The following is a 13,302-nucleotide window of genomic DNA, read 5'->3' on the forward strand; positions in this document are numbered from 1 at the left end:
CGTCTTGTCTTTATTCATCATGAGCTCCCTACGGCGCAGCTCAGTATCGAGGAGATACTTTTCAGTACGTGGTGCAGCGGCCGCGGTACAGGCTATCAGGTATACTCGCCAAGCTAACGGCAACTCGATTACCTTCGCCGTTCGATCATCATCCCCAGCATCACAGTGAAATCCAAACACATCTGCCCTCCATGGTCATTTGTCATCAGAAAACAATCATCACCACACTCTTAACATCATCTAAAAATTCAGCCATTGTAATTCATTCACTCCGCCAGTGAGTCAGTCATGAATGTTAGTTGCTCGGGGGGGGGAACGCTCAGGCATGCACCACTAGTGAGACTGTGTATTTATTTGAAATGCCTTTTCCATTTTAGCAAAAAGAGTTTAGTACCTCGGACATCTAGCTGAATATTCCAGTTCAAGAAGAAGCACAAATGTCAGGAAAGAGAAACAAGGTTTCATGTAGTCTATCACCTCAGAGTGAATGGAAAGCAGCTGTAGATATGAATAGTGAGTTTACCATGACATCACCTAGTTGTGTGCAAAATGATATCCTGGAATTAGATTGTGAAACAAGACAAATTTCTACAAGAGAAATTAATCGAGAAACATGTAAGCTGTTCTGTTCTTTGGTGGTTCTGGTGTTGTGACTCACTGTGAATTGGATGATCGGGTCGGGTTTATGTGTCCTGAAAAGCAGGAAGGAGGTCACTCTCAGGAGAAAAACGTCCATTGAGGACTAGTTTTGGACCCACGGAAAATAAATTCAACAAAATTTCTTTTGAAAAACTGAAAAAGATCAAAAGAAAGGTGAAAAGAGCACTAGTTGATGGTCTTTGTGAGTAATTACTTTATGATATCTATTGCAGACATAAACAAATATTAATTTGCAGTTAATGGATTTGGTTACAAAATGTTTTGAAGCAAACATGATATTGTTGGCTGACATTTTTTCTCTACAGGAATTATGGGATCGCCATGAAATCCATATGAAATCTTATAACGTAAATAACGTACAGCTTAGTTTGGCCACAGTATTTAGCATCATTTTCATGTTTTCTAACACTGTCATCTGTAATCATGACCTTCAACATTGACAGTGGACACTCTTCTGATCATTCACACCCTCAAACATCCTGAAATAAATGTGATGTCATAGTAATCGTTGACGTGTTTCAGGTGCATCAGAGGTTGGAAGCGGTGATTACGGGCGTTACGTCACTGATCCCCAGTTCAAAGATGAGGATGGATTTGACATCGATGACTCAGATTACGATATTTTTATAGAAGAGGTGGGTTCTCACATGATAGAACATATTGTGATATATATATATATATATATATATATATATATATATATATATATATATATATATATATTTAAGTATATGATTTATAATTTCCTTTTTCTTCATTGGATAGTTGAAGCCTTTCCCAGGTATCAATCAGAACAACAAGAAGTCCCAGTTACGCTCACGCCCTGCGCCACCATCTGGACGAAATGTTGTATATCGTATGAACACCATCACTCCTCCGAATGTTACTGACCCAGAAGTCTCCACCACCATCACCACCACCACCTCCAGCACTACAAGCACCTCATCTATCCTCTCAGAGTTCACAGATCTGATTTTTCCAGAAAACCCCGGGACAAGCGCCACTCCTGACTCCACAACTGCAGCTCCTCTTGCCACTACCAGGTGAGAAGTTGCTCATAAATGTATCCAGAAGATTATTTGATGCTAAGTGTGGCTCATTGAAGGCATTGATTGATCAGACATCAGACGACGTTCTGGACTGGCTTTTTGATATAGAAGAGTTGGTGATCCATCCACACGGAAAAAGAAAAACAGGGTCATCAATATGTTTTTTTTTTCCTCTCAACAAAATTACTGTTGTTGTTGTTCTTCTTGCTATCTGATTGTTAGATTGCCATCCATCCTGGCTCTCTGCTTGGCGGTAAAGGCCATAAACAACTGGCTTTTTTCCATGCTGTTCCACTTAATTATGTGATAAAGATGGTGAATGGAGCATTGAAATGTGACATGAATTTCAGCTGTCAGTCATTCTAACTCTATAGCATTTTCCTTTTTACTGTTTGTTTCCTTCCCTAAACCACAGGGGACATAACGTATCTTCACAGAGATGGGCATCTTAAAACCAAATACCACCTTTAGATAACCTTGAAGACAGAGCTGATAATGTATATATCAGGATCCCAAAAGTGAATTATGATTTTCAGATGCAGCACTGACTACTGTTATTGAACTTTTTTGTAGGGATTAACTTAAATTCCTCATTCTTCTCTCTCAGTGTAACTTTGCCCACCACTACTACCACGCCGACCATGTCACCCTGGAAAGGGGACGAACCGCGCGTGTACGACTTGACCTGTGATGATACCGTGTGCCCCCCGGATAGCTTCTGTCTGAGCGACTTTGAAAGTGGGGGCTCGCGCTGCCACTGTAATCTCGGACGAAAAGGGGAGAATTGCTCAGAGGGTAAGATGTAAAAGGTCTCACTGATAATAATGTGATTGCCGTCTTAAAGAAGTAAAATGAACCCATTTTTATTAGGCATAAGCTCTAAAAGCTTTCAGAGTTGATACTAAGCATTTCTCGCATGTGATGCAACGAACATTTGGCAGTTATCAACATACATACAGTCATCATGAATTGCTTTCTTCGTTTCTTTTCAGTGATGTCGATGACATTTCCCCGGTTCTACGGCTACTCTCATATGACCTTTGAACCCCTAAAAAACTCCTACCAGACTTTTCAGATTACTCTGGAGTTCAAGGTAAGACATTGTTCTTCCTTGATAGCTTTATTTTGTTTTTTATTTCCCCTGGTCTGTAATGAACAAGAGTCTGAGGCGGTTTCCCTCTCTGGTACAGGCAGAGTCTGAGGACGGGCTGCTTCTCTACTGTGGAGAGAACGAACATGGCCGTGGAGACTTCACCTCGCTCGCCCTGGTTCGGGGAAAAGTTCACTACAGGTTAGGAAATGAAGCTTTGCACTTTCACACAAGTTTTTACTGTAGATTAGGATATATGTGAAAGCAGCAACACATGTTGAGTGACCATTTATGATTGCAAATAGCTTCATGATTTGGATGGACATGTAGAATTTAAAGGTACAGTATTTAAGATTTTAGTAATGCCAATTTTTGTCCTCCTGGTGGCAGCAGTGAGTCACTGTGCCTGTTGTTTCAGCTGCTTGCAGTTAGTTGTTTCATTAACCTCATTGGCGAAAAAAACCAAACCCTCATCATATTTCCTAATCTTCGTCATGTCAGAATGTTTCTTCTGTTCTGGTCTTGAAGCAGGAAGGATGGTAAAGTGACTCACTGCAACATATTATGAAACATTGTGGGTTTAAAAGACTGATTGGGCTACAAGTTACATCTCACAGATTCCTCTTTATTTTACCTTTATTCTGTCACGCAGTTTCTTGAGATCAATTAATCTCTTTTGAAACAAGGCCTGCTCTCTGGGACAGTTAAACAAGCTACTCAAGAGGATAATAAATCTTTACCTACAGTTACAAGCAGGTTTTGGCTGGTTACTAGTTACTTTTCAAGCCACTTTTGCTGGCTGTACCTTATTGTTAGCAGGGATTGGCTCCAGCCTTCTGGTTACCCCCCCGGGTGGATGAAACAGTACTAAAAAAGGAATCGATGGATTTCTGGCTTCTTTTCATGAAAGAAAAAACAGTGACCTTCCTGTTCTTTGTTTGCAGGTTTAATTGTGGTACAGGAGCTGCTCAGATAGTCAGCGAGAGTCGTATTGTTGTCGGTCAGTGGCACACAGTCACTGTATTCAGAGACGGCATGAGTGGCTGGCTCCGGATGGATAATGACAACCCCATATCTGGACGCTCCCAGGTAAGACTTAAAAGAAATGAAGGGCAGATGTGAGACGTCATAACAAGTTTTTAATGTTTTCATTGTGCATAAATACAATTTAAGGTCACTACAGATAAGCTGTTTTTTTTCTTCTCCCATTGATATTGTAAGACAAATATTATTACCTTTTACTTCTTACATTTTGTAGGGTCTTCATTACAGTTTGAAACTGGTAAATCTTCTCAGATGCCAATTAAATGAATGAATTGAATTTACATTTCCAAATCTGATTTTAGTCTAAAGACATTTAAAAACAAAAACTGTCATACAGGCCTATGTAATGAGGAGATACATATTATTCATCCATGTTCATATTTAAGTGGAAAAAAAGAACAGCAACATGCTGCAGAAAACTTCTTATTTCAATCTTTTTACAGTATTTCATAAACTAAACATTTTTCATTCTTGGATAAGAAGGTTGATTGAGTATGTTTTCTTCTTTTTGTTTGCAAAAACAGTGTAAAGATGTTTATTTCAACTATAGTTGAGAATAACATACATTACGAGCCTCCCCTTTCACTTCCCTGTTAATTTCAAAGGTTGAGTCATCTGCTACAAACCATCTCTTTGGCTCTTCCAGATCAGAAGTAGCTTCAAAGCTTCTATTGATGACGCACATTGTTGTTTCTTTTTCAATCTCGCTCTTTTAGGGCCAATACACAAAGATCACTTTCCGCTCCCCGCTGTACGTGGGTGGATCTCCGAGCACTTATTGGCTGGTCAGGGCAACTGGGACAAACCGTGGCTTTGTGGGCTGCATTCAGAGTCTGACCGTCAACAACAAGGCGACAGACATCAGACCCTGGCCGCTGGGCAGATCTCTAAGTGGGGCAGATATAGGTGAGGAGGCGGGCAGGTTGTGTGACACATTGTGAAATTAGTTTTATTCTTTGACTGCTGTCGCCGGGATATAATTATGATCTATGTTACCCGTCATGTACTGGTTTTCCTGTCAGGTTTGGCTTCATATTTGAGCAGCTGGGCAACAATTTTAAAGTTCCGTACATCTCCTGTTAAAATTGTTGAAGAGCTTCAGTTAAATATGGATGATGGTGCTCATCCACTGCACAGCATGGCACTATTGTCATTTCATTATGTTTAAAAAAAAACAAACGAGAGCAGAGCATGACTTATAATGACAGTAATCGTCCATTGGTTTGAATATCTGGCATAAACAAATCAAGACAAACAAACACATTAATATATTAGAAGGAATTATTGTCAGTTTAGATCGCCCAATGTCACAATGACAGTAAGAATGAAATGTTTTTTAATGACTGGGTTTCCGCCAATATGTCATTGAAGCAAGAAGCAGAAACTTTTGGCAAATTGTTGCTCACAGATCATTGAAAAACATTGAACACGAACCATGGCAAGAATGTTAAACATGTTATTTGGGAGATGAAATAACCTTCTAAAACAAAATAGTGTGTTACTTTTTATGCTGCATTAAACACACACACAAAAAACAAACTATTATACATGCTATATAATATACAGTCATGTCTTCGTATTTTTTTTTTGTTGATACTCGTATGACTTATAGTCTCTTATAATTTCTGTTTTGTACAAATCACATGTAGACTCAGTGCCTAGTAAAATATTGCATTCATTGAAAGTGTATATTGTAAGTGAGCTATTATAGGCACATTTAAAAGTTACATTTACCCCATGATTAAAATCAAACAGTGGAAGTTCAGTTGATTCAGCTTCACTGAAAGACCTTTTTGTTTTATTATGTATAGTTTTAGCATACTGGTGTTGAAAATCAAAAATACTGTACTTTAATATAGTAGGCTACAATATTTTCAAAAATTGAGATGGGATTTTTCACCATAATTATTGTTTAAAAAACCTTTTTATTTAATATGTTTTGGTTGCACAAGTAACTGACAAAACAATGATAAATGTTGTTTAATTTACTTTTATATAGATATACCCCAATTTGCATTATACTACTATGCCCTAATACTGGACAGGTCCCCCTTTTACAGCCCAATAAACAAACTGTGATACTGTGTATTCTGACAGCTTTTATCAGAACATGCATTAACTTTTGCAGAATAATCTGTTGGACTGGAGCACATAGAGCCAACCTTTACTCTCCACGAGCATCATTAATGGCTCACCTCTTTTCCTCCTTTAGACCCATTTTGAAACTCAACACTGAAAATAACAAACATCCCACAAGAGCTACACTTTCTGAAAAGCTCCGATTGAGTCATCTAACCATCATACTTCAGTCAAATTCAATCAAATCCTTACGCTTGCTCTTGTTTCCCGCTTCTGACACAACCTTGAGGACAAAATATTTGTTTTCCGCCGAACATACTTCACCGACTATCAGGTGCCATGACAAAGAGACAATGGGCATTACTCACGTCAGCCGTCAGCGTCATAATGTGATGGCTGATCACCGTGTAAGGAGTTTGTTTTCATCTGCCAGGTGAGTGCAGTGACAGTGTGTGCGACCTGGTCAGCTGCGCCAACGATGGAGTCTGCTTCGCAAACCGGGCGGATGGCTTTATCTGCCTGTGCCCGCTCGGCTTCAGGGGAGCACTTTGTGAAGAAAGTGAGTTTTTCAGTAGGTTTTTTTGTGGAGGAGACTTGTAATAGTATTGGGAGTTTAAAAAGAAAAAAACCAACATCTCTAAGTGTTTTCCTAACACTCAGCTGTTATATATTATTACATGGACCTTTTAAGGTAATCACTCCACAGTTTAGTAAGTGTAAGATCAGCTTTCACCCGACAGCACTTTTGACTTTCTTCTCCTGAAACCCCAGTCCTTTATTCTCATTTTGCTCACTCAATGCCGTCATTATTTTCCTCCTTGTCATTCTTATTTACCCTTTTCCTCACACCTCTTCTACTAAAATGCTTTTTTTTCTTTCACACTGCCTGTATTTATTTTTCCCCCCCCCATGTCTTCTTTTCAATCCTCAGGTTTCTCACTGTCCTCGCCGCTCTTTAACGAAACTGTGTTTTCGTACGCTGTCCTCCCGTGGCCGCAGTCCTCACAAAGCTATTTGTCCTTCACGGAGTTTGAAGTGACATTTCGGCCCTCGATGCCCGACGGCGTGCTGCTGTACAGCGATGACTCAGAAAGTGGAGACTTCCTGGCAATAAACCTGGTGGACGGATATGTGGAGTTCAGGTTTGACTGCGGCTCTGGAGGAGCTGTCATAAGGTACCAGACCCCTCCAGCCTTCTGATCTGTTTTCTTTACGTCTTTTAGAAACCAAATATGGACAAAATAATTGAAGTCTCTCACTTATGTTCTCTTCCATCATCATATCAATGAACTGAACTGCAGACGCTTTTTAAAACGGATGTCAATCTTCTTTCAAACCTAAAGCATGTGGAATTGCTGTCATGACCGATTAAAAGCTGCTTCTGGTCATTTTCCTAATTTCACTCAAAACTTTGCTCAACAAATAAGATACATTTTCTTTTCATTAAAAAAAGTAACCTGGCTGTAATAAATAGCTAATTTTTAAGCAAAAATATTTAGCAGAAGGGATTTTACTTTATGCTGCCACAATTAGAAATGAGTTTTGTACATTTTGATGAATAACTTTTTACGAAATCTTCACCCCAACTCGTTACTTTAAAGCCAGAGAGCGTCAACTTGGACCTTTAGGGTTCAGAACTTAATTCACAAATCCATAGTAGTAGATGTAGATGACACATGCCAAATGTGTGACGACTTTGTGCCACAGGAGCGATGAGCAGATCAGTTTGGACTCTTGGCATGAGCTCAGAGTGTCTCGTACAGCAAAGAGTGGCATCCTGCAGGTGGACAGCCAGAGGCCCATGGAGGGGATTTCTGAGGTATTTCAGCTTTTCTCATTGTGTGGTGACGATCGCATCTTCCTTTAGGAATACATGTGGAAATATCATGTCTTCACATATCGTACAACAAGTTCTTTATAGTTTGTTGTGTTTAGACATGTGCCCGTCGATAAAAGCACTTTTTACAGGGTGAAATAAATCCATTTGTGGAAATATTTACGTCAAATATGTATTGTGATGATCTTCATGTTAAAGAGACAGAAATATAAATACTAAACACCTTTCTTGTTCGATACATTTCATTAGAACCACAAAACAGTTTTCATTCACATTGAGTTCCAGTGAGTAAGTGTTAGCAAACTGTCCATAACTGTGATTTGCTATCATTTTGCCTTTGCTGTTGTACATTTGCATGATTGAAGTTTTTGAAGTGGAAATTTATCCAAACCAGATACAATTTATAAATTCCTGTTTGGATATAAATTAAAGGCAAAACATCAAATCACATTATGTGATCAAACAACATTTAGTTCTAAGTGTTGTAAAATAAGCTTTCTTCCTGTGTGTGTCATATAAACGTTTCAGGGAGCTTTCACTCAGATCAATTGCAGCGCCCCTCTCTACATTGGCGGAGTGCCAGAATATGACAAAACTAAGAGGACGGCTGGTGTCACAAAGCCCTTCACAGGAATCATTCAGAAGGTGAGCGTGTCTCTCAGATATCAGAGATCACAGACTTATTATATTGTTGACAAAATATTGTTTTTTCATTCCTCCATTCCTGCACACCAGTGTAGAAAAACCCTGCAAGACAATATTTCTCAGTCACAAAACACATTCCTTTTGTAAAAATATGTTTTAACATCTCCATCCAACATAGCAAATGTGTAACTCACGGATCACAAACATTAATATATGACTATGTTTTAACAGGGAATGGTAGGATTATGGTCATTTTGAGCACAGTTGAATGCAGTATCAAAATGACTTGTAATTACTGTATTGCTGAGTTCTTTTCAATGGAATCAGATCAAATGCAGCATGTCGACTGACATTTTTGGACATACAGAAGCTTGATTATTGTGCTCGATCTTAATTTGAACCTTTTTTAGTGAAGATGAAATTGTTAAATTTTGATCGTCCCTGCTGTGGAGTCTGGAACAAAAACAATGTTTAACTTCACCATGTTTTACCACTGGTTGTAGTACAAATTGCCCCAGCGGCACTGTGACTTTAAATTGTTTATTTTCTTTCGTCCTTTCCTCTCAATCGCTGTTTTTTTTTTTTTTTACTTTCACTTCTCCAGCTGCTACTCAATGATCACACCATCCCAATTACAACTGGATACGCTGGTGGAGTTAATGTAGCAAACTCTGCCCACCCATGTGTGGGAAGCCCCTGTGCCAACGGAGGCACATGCAGGCCTAAGTGGGATGGATATGAGTGTGACTGCCCCCTAGGGTATGATGGGCGGCACTGCCAGAAAGGTCTGCTACATTCATTTATATCAAACTGAACATTTTCTTCAGATTGGTGTTCCCAGCCACCTGCGCATCTTAAAGGTTGATGGTCTTGTGTAGTTTTTTTGTTTTCTGATCAGGGAACATTCGCTTTCATCGTTGTGTCGGCAAGATGTTCTGCCGCTGCTTTGTATTTCATATATTTTAACCCTTTGGCATTGCATTTCCTGTTTTCTATTCTTAATTCTGCTTTTGTTCGACTATGTAATGTCACTTGAATATACTTATTCCCCTTAAGTTTATCTCTTCTCTGTTTAACGCTTTCATTGACCAGAGTGTGGGAATTACTGTTTGAACAGTAAGTTTTCTTTTGTAACTTTTTCCTCTGAATTCAGACAATTAATTCCAAACCTGTGCATTTAAATATTTCATCATTCTCTTTGAAAACACACAAGATTTTAGTTTTTAATGTTATTTCTTCCTACAAAATGTAGTCTCTGAGCTCAGCTGTAAACAGTAGATATACCGATGCTGCCACCTTGTGATGATTTCAATTTATTTTGCCTCCTTTTCAGCTGTGACTGAAGCCATAGAAATCCCACAGTTCATTGGCCGAAGTTACCTGACCTATGATAACAGAGATATCCTGAAAAGGTGGGTAATGAAATGTGTGTAATTTCATGTATTCATGCCTTATCTAACAATTCTTTTTTTTATTGTTTTTTAAATTTTATTCCTTAAAATTGGAGTTTTCATAGGCCAGATATAGTGTTTTTTTTATTATTATTTGTGTTTATTATGCTCAGTGACAGGCCGCACGCACTTTATTTGTTCTTAAATGTTCTTGTGTCTCCAGGGTTTCTGGGTCCAGAAACAACCTTTTCATGCGTTTTAAGAGCACAGCGAAAGATGGTTTGCTCCTGTGGCGAGGAGACAGCCCAATGAGGCCCAACAGTGACTTCCTTTCAATGGGGCTTCAGGACGGTGCGCTCATCTTCAGGTATTTGCCGTCATTATGAAGAACAGCGTGAAAGAGTCAAAGAAAGTGCATGAACTTATCAGGATAATCTCAAAATACATGTAGGCTCAAGAGAAACTCCTTAAGTCAAAGTGCTAGATCTCTGTGCTCTGTGGCTTCACATCTGTCTCCTCTGATTTAGAGGAGTTTGGGAGAAAAGGACAGATTTAGGGAAAAGAAGAAAGTTTAGTTCCAAAGAAGGAAGAAGATGATGGAGCGGGACACTGATCCCACCAAAGGGTCGCAAAAGCAAAGCAACCCGTAAAGGCAGAGCTAAAAAAAACAAAAAAAAAAGCAGTGGAGTCTGAATCAGGACGGTGACCCTGAAGGAACTGGATTTATCTGGACCATAGCCTCCAAAAGAAAACCCTCTGTGCATGTCGTAACCGGCTCGATTCCTTATATGCACTTTGCACTTGTGTTTTTTTTTGTAGTTTTAACCTGGGGAGCGGAGCAGCTGACATTGTTGTTAACGGGACTTTTAGCGATGGAAAGTGGCACAGAGTGAAGGCTGTGAGGTAAGGTGCAAACCGGTCGATCTTTAAGAAGTGTTGTGATATAAACGCCCAGAGTGTAACATGGATTTGGTTGTTTGTTTTCATGCATGTTCACAGAGGCTCAACTGACCCCTTGAAAGCATTTTAAAACAATATAAATGCTTACAAACGGTTGAAATCTAGTTATAATGCTCTGCCGGCCCGTTAAGAAAGTTCAGCAACCGAATTTAACACCAACAAATTGTTTCTACAAATATGGATGACAGTTGGATATTACTGTCAAAGCATATAGAAATTGTACCATCAGGGGACTTCCTTTAAGGGAGTTTGGTATTTCTGTTGATAAACCAGAGGCTTTATTTTCTGCGGCTGATGTGTTCTACCATACTCTGTCATCGCTTCAGGGACGGCCAGTCGGGGAAGCTGACAGTCGACGACTACGGAGCAAAGACAGGCAGGTCACCTGGCATGATGAGACAGCTCAATATCAACGGACCCTTATATGTTGGTAGGTGGCGCTCGTACCTCCTCAACGAACTGAAATACCGCAATCCGTTGATGATGATGACGATGATTCTGATGACTGTTTTCCCCTCCTCTCTGCTCCTTGAAGGTGGCATGAAAGAAATAGCGCTTCACACAAACAGACAGTATATGGGAGGCTTGGTGGGCTGCGTGTCCCACTTCACGCTCTCCACTGACTATCACTTAGCGCTGGTGGAAGACGCCGCTGACGGCAAGAACATCAACACCTGTTCCAACTAGAAAAAGGCTTTGATACATGGAGGGTCTTTTCTTTTTGTATTTCCCAAATGATTGTGTGATTGGACATCTTGAGAAAAAAAAAGCCATGCCAGCCACAAAAATCTGAAAAATCTTATTTTTCCTTTTGGATAATATGAAATCCACCAAAAATAAATGTGATCTGGTTTTTGACACAAACTAGAAAATGTTGCTCTAGGTTTGAGTTGCATAAATGTTTTTTTTGTTTGTTTTTTTTTCTATGCAGAGAGTTTTAAACACAGACCTGCCAAGTTGTAAAGTTTACTCTAATGTTGATAATTTTTCTCTGGATTAACATTTACAACCCATGGCTACAGCGAAAACGACTGCCTTTCATCAGAGAGGATATTACAACGCACAAGTACTCTGTGAAAGGGGAGTAAAAGCTTAACATTGTGGGTAATGAGGGGCTTTGAAAAACCTTTTGAAGGACAGTTTTTCATGGAATGATTCCAATTGTAACTTTATTTTTTTTTCTACTGTAAATCCTTCTTTGATTGCTAGAAGAACGAAGTGATCCAAGGGATCAACAGTCATCATGAACCTGACCCAGAGCAGCTCGCAGAGACAAACTTCTATTTAGAGGATTTTGCTTTTGGTCTTAGAGGATATTTGTTATTTTTGGTTTTGTTCTTGTGGCATTTGTATTGTTGTCTGTGATGTATAGTTGGTACGTAGAAAGATGCATTTTCTAAAGTGTGATCGATGTCCGTTTTCTAAAAGTTTCTAGTTTTGGAGGGAGACGATGCACAAAATATTTCTTTTTACCTCCTTCTTTTGGTTTCCTGGCTTCTTTTCTCAAATCTTGTCGATACTTGTCACATAAAACACTGAAGCAAACAAAATCTTGACAAAACCATACTATCATCTGACATAAACCACAGAACCATGGACTTCAATGTTCAGTTCACTTTCACCTTCTCTCTTTGGTTTCCATGCTGGAAAATAACTATGCTTTGCATACCAAGTTCTACTCTTTCCAAAGCTTTCATCCACATTATGTTAAATTATGTTGTTTTTCATCATATGTGGTGAAATGTCTCAACCGTTACACCAATGTCCAAAAAAAGATTGTTTGGCCGGTGAGTGCTCTGCTTTGGTTTCACCTAATGTGGTGTAAATGTGGAAAAATTTCAAAAAGAAAAAAAAAGGCAGAGTTAAAAAAAAAAAAGAAAGAAGTATCATATCATGAAAGACATATGATGGTTAAAAGTGTTTTTCCACCAGTGTGGTTACATGAATCGATTTACGTGACTTGTGCTGTGCGAATGTAGTCAGTAACCATAGACAGTAGGAAAATGTTTATGTATCTGTGGTGTCAGCGTATGTGTCTGACGGCTGGTTTAAAAAAGTTGCTCAAGGTTTATGCTTCCTGCCAATGCTGCTTGCTAGTGAAGGTAGATAATCCAGCTATGTGCGTAGTAGGTGTGACTCGTGTGACGCTCCAACCAGAATAGCAAGCAGAAACTGCCAGGTCTGAGTGTTTACACAAACAAAACTAACTCGAGCCTTAATACGCCCCCCCAAATAAACACCTAACAATTACTGAGCATTGTAGTGTCCTGTAGAGGATTATCCAGGTGCCAGGGTTTGATATGTGATAAAACACTGACTGTAGGCATATCGAAAAATATATTTTTACACATGTTGTCTCTTCTTATTATCAGATGGTCAAATAGATGAATAGATGAAGCAAGCCTGCTCATGTTTCACTTGCTTTGCTAAAACATTGCATTTGTTTTTTTGGTTGTTTTTTTTTGCTCTTTTTTGTATTTGTAACTAGTACTCTTGACAGCTGATTGTCCAAAACCAGAGACTGCAATTAAATAACCTGTTGATGAT

At 39.1% G+C, this 13,302-nt stretch overlaps 1 protein-coding gene across 1 annotated transcript in view; it reads left to right on the forward strand.

The window, feature by feature from the left end:
* Positions 1 to 13,302, forward strand: part of egflam (EGF-like, fibronectin type III and laminin G domains) — a 29,416-nt gene extending 16,114 nt beyond the window's left edge. Inside the window, exons 8-25 of the mRNA XM_080468330.1 lie at positions 1,183 to 1,295; positions 1,426 to 1,703; positions 2,317 to 2,504; positions 2,702 to 2,802; positions 2,900 to 3,000; positions 3,744 to 3,888; positions 4,560 to 4,749; positions 6,356 to 6,481; positions 6,854 to 7,097; positions 7,630 to 7,741; positions 8,288 to 8,404; positions 9,009 to 9,189; positions 9,497 to 9,520; positions 9,738 to 9,816; positions 10,019 to 10,162; positions 10,615 to 10,698; positions 11,082 to 11,185; positions 11,291 to 13,302. Of these exons, the coding sequence (XP_080324456.1) occupies positions 1,183 to 1,295; positions 1,426 to 1,703; positions 2,317 to 2,504; positions 2,702 to 2,802; positions 2,900 to 3,000; positions 3,744 to 3,888; positions 4,560 to 4,749; positions 6,356 to 6,481; positions 6,854 to 7,097; positions 7,630 to 7,741; positions 8,288 to 8,404; positions 9,009 to 9,189; positions 9,497 to 9,520; positions 9,738 to 9,816; positions 10,019 to 10,162; positions 10,615 to 10,698; positions 11,082 to 11,185; positions 11,291 to 11,442 (2,483 nt within the window). The 3' untranslated portion in view covers positions 11,443 to 13,302. The remainder of the gene's footprint in view (positions 1 to 1,182; positions 1,296 to 1,425; positions 1,704 to 2,316; positions 2,505 to 2,701; positions 2,803 to 2,899; positions 3,001 to 3,743; positions 3,889 to 4,559; positions 4,750 to 6,355; positions 6,482 to 6,853; positions 7,098 to 7,629; positions 7,742 to 8,287; positions 8,405 to 9,008; positions 9,190 to 9,496; positions 9,521 to 9,737; positions 9,817 to 10,018; positions 10,163 to 10,614; positions 10,699 to 11,081; positions 11,186 to 11,290) is intronic.

The sequence above is a fragment of the Lipophrys pholis genome, assembly GCF_963383615.2.
Source record: "Lipophrys pholis genome assembly, chromosome: 7".
Classification (NCBI taxonomy): domain Eukaryota; kingdom Metazoa; phylum Chordata; class Actinopteri; order Blenniiformes; family Blenniidae; genus Lipophrys; species Lipophrys pholis.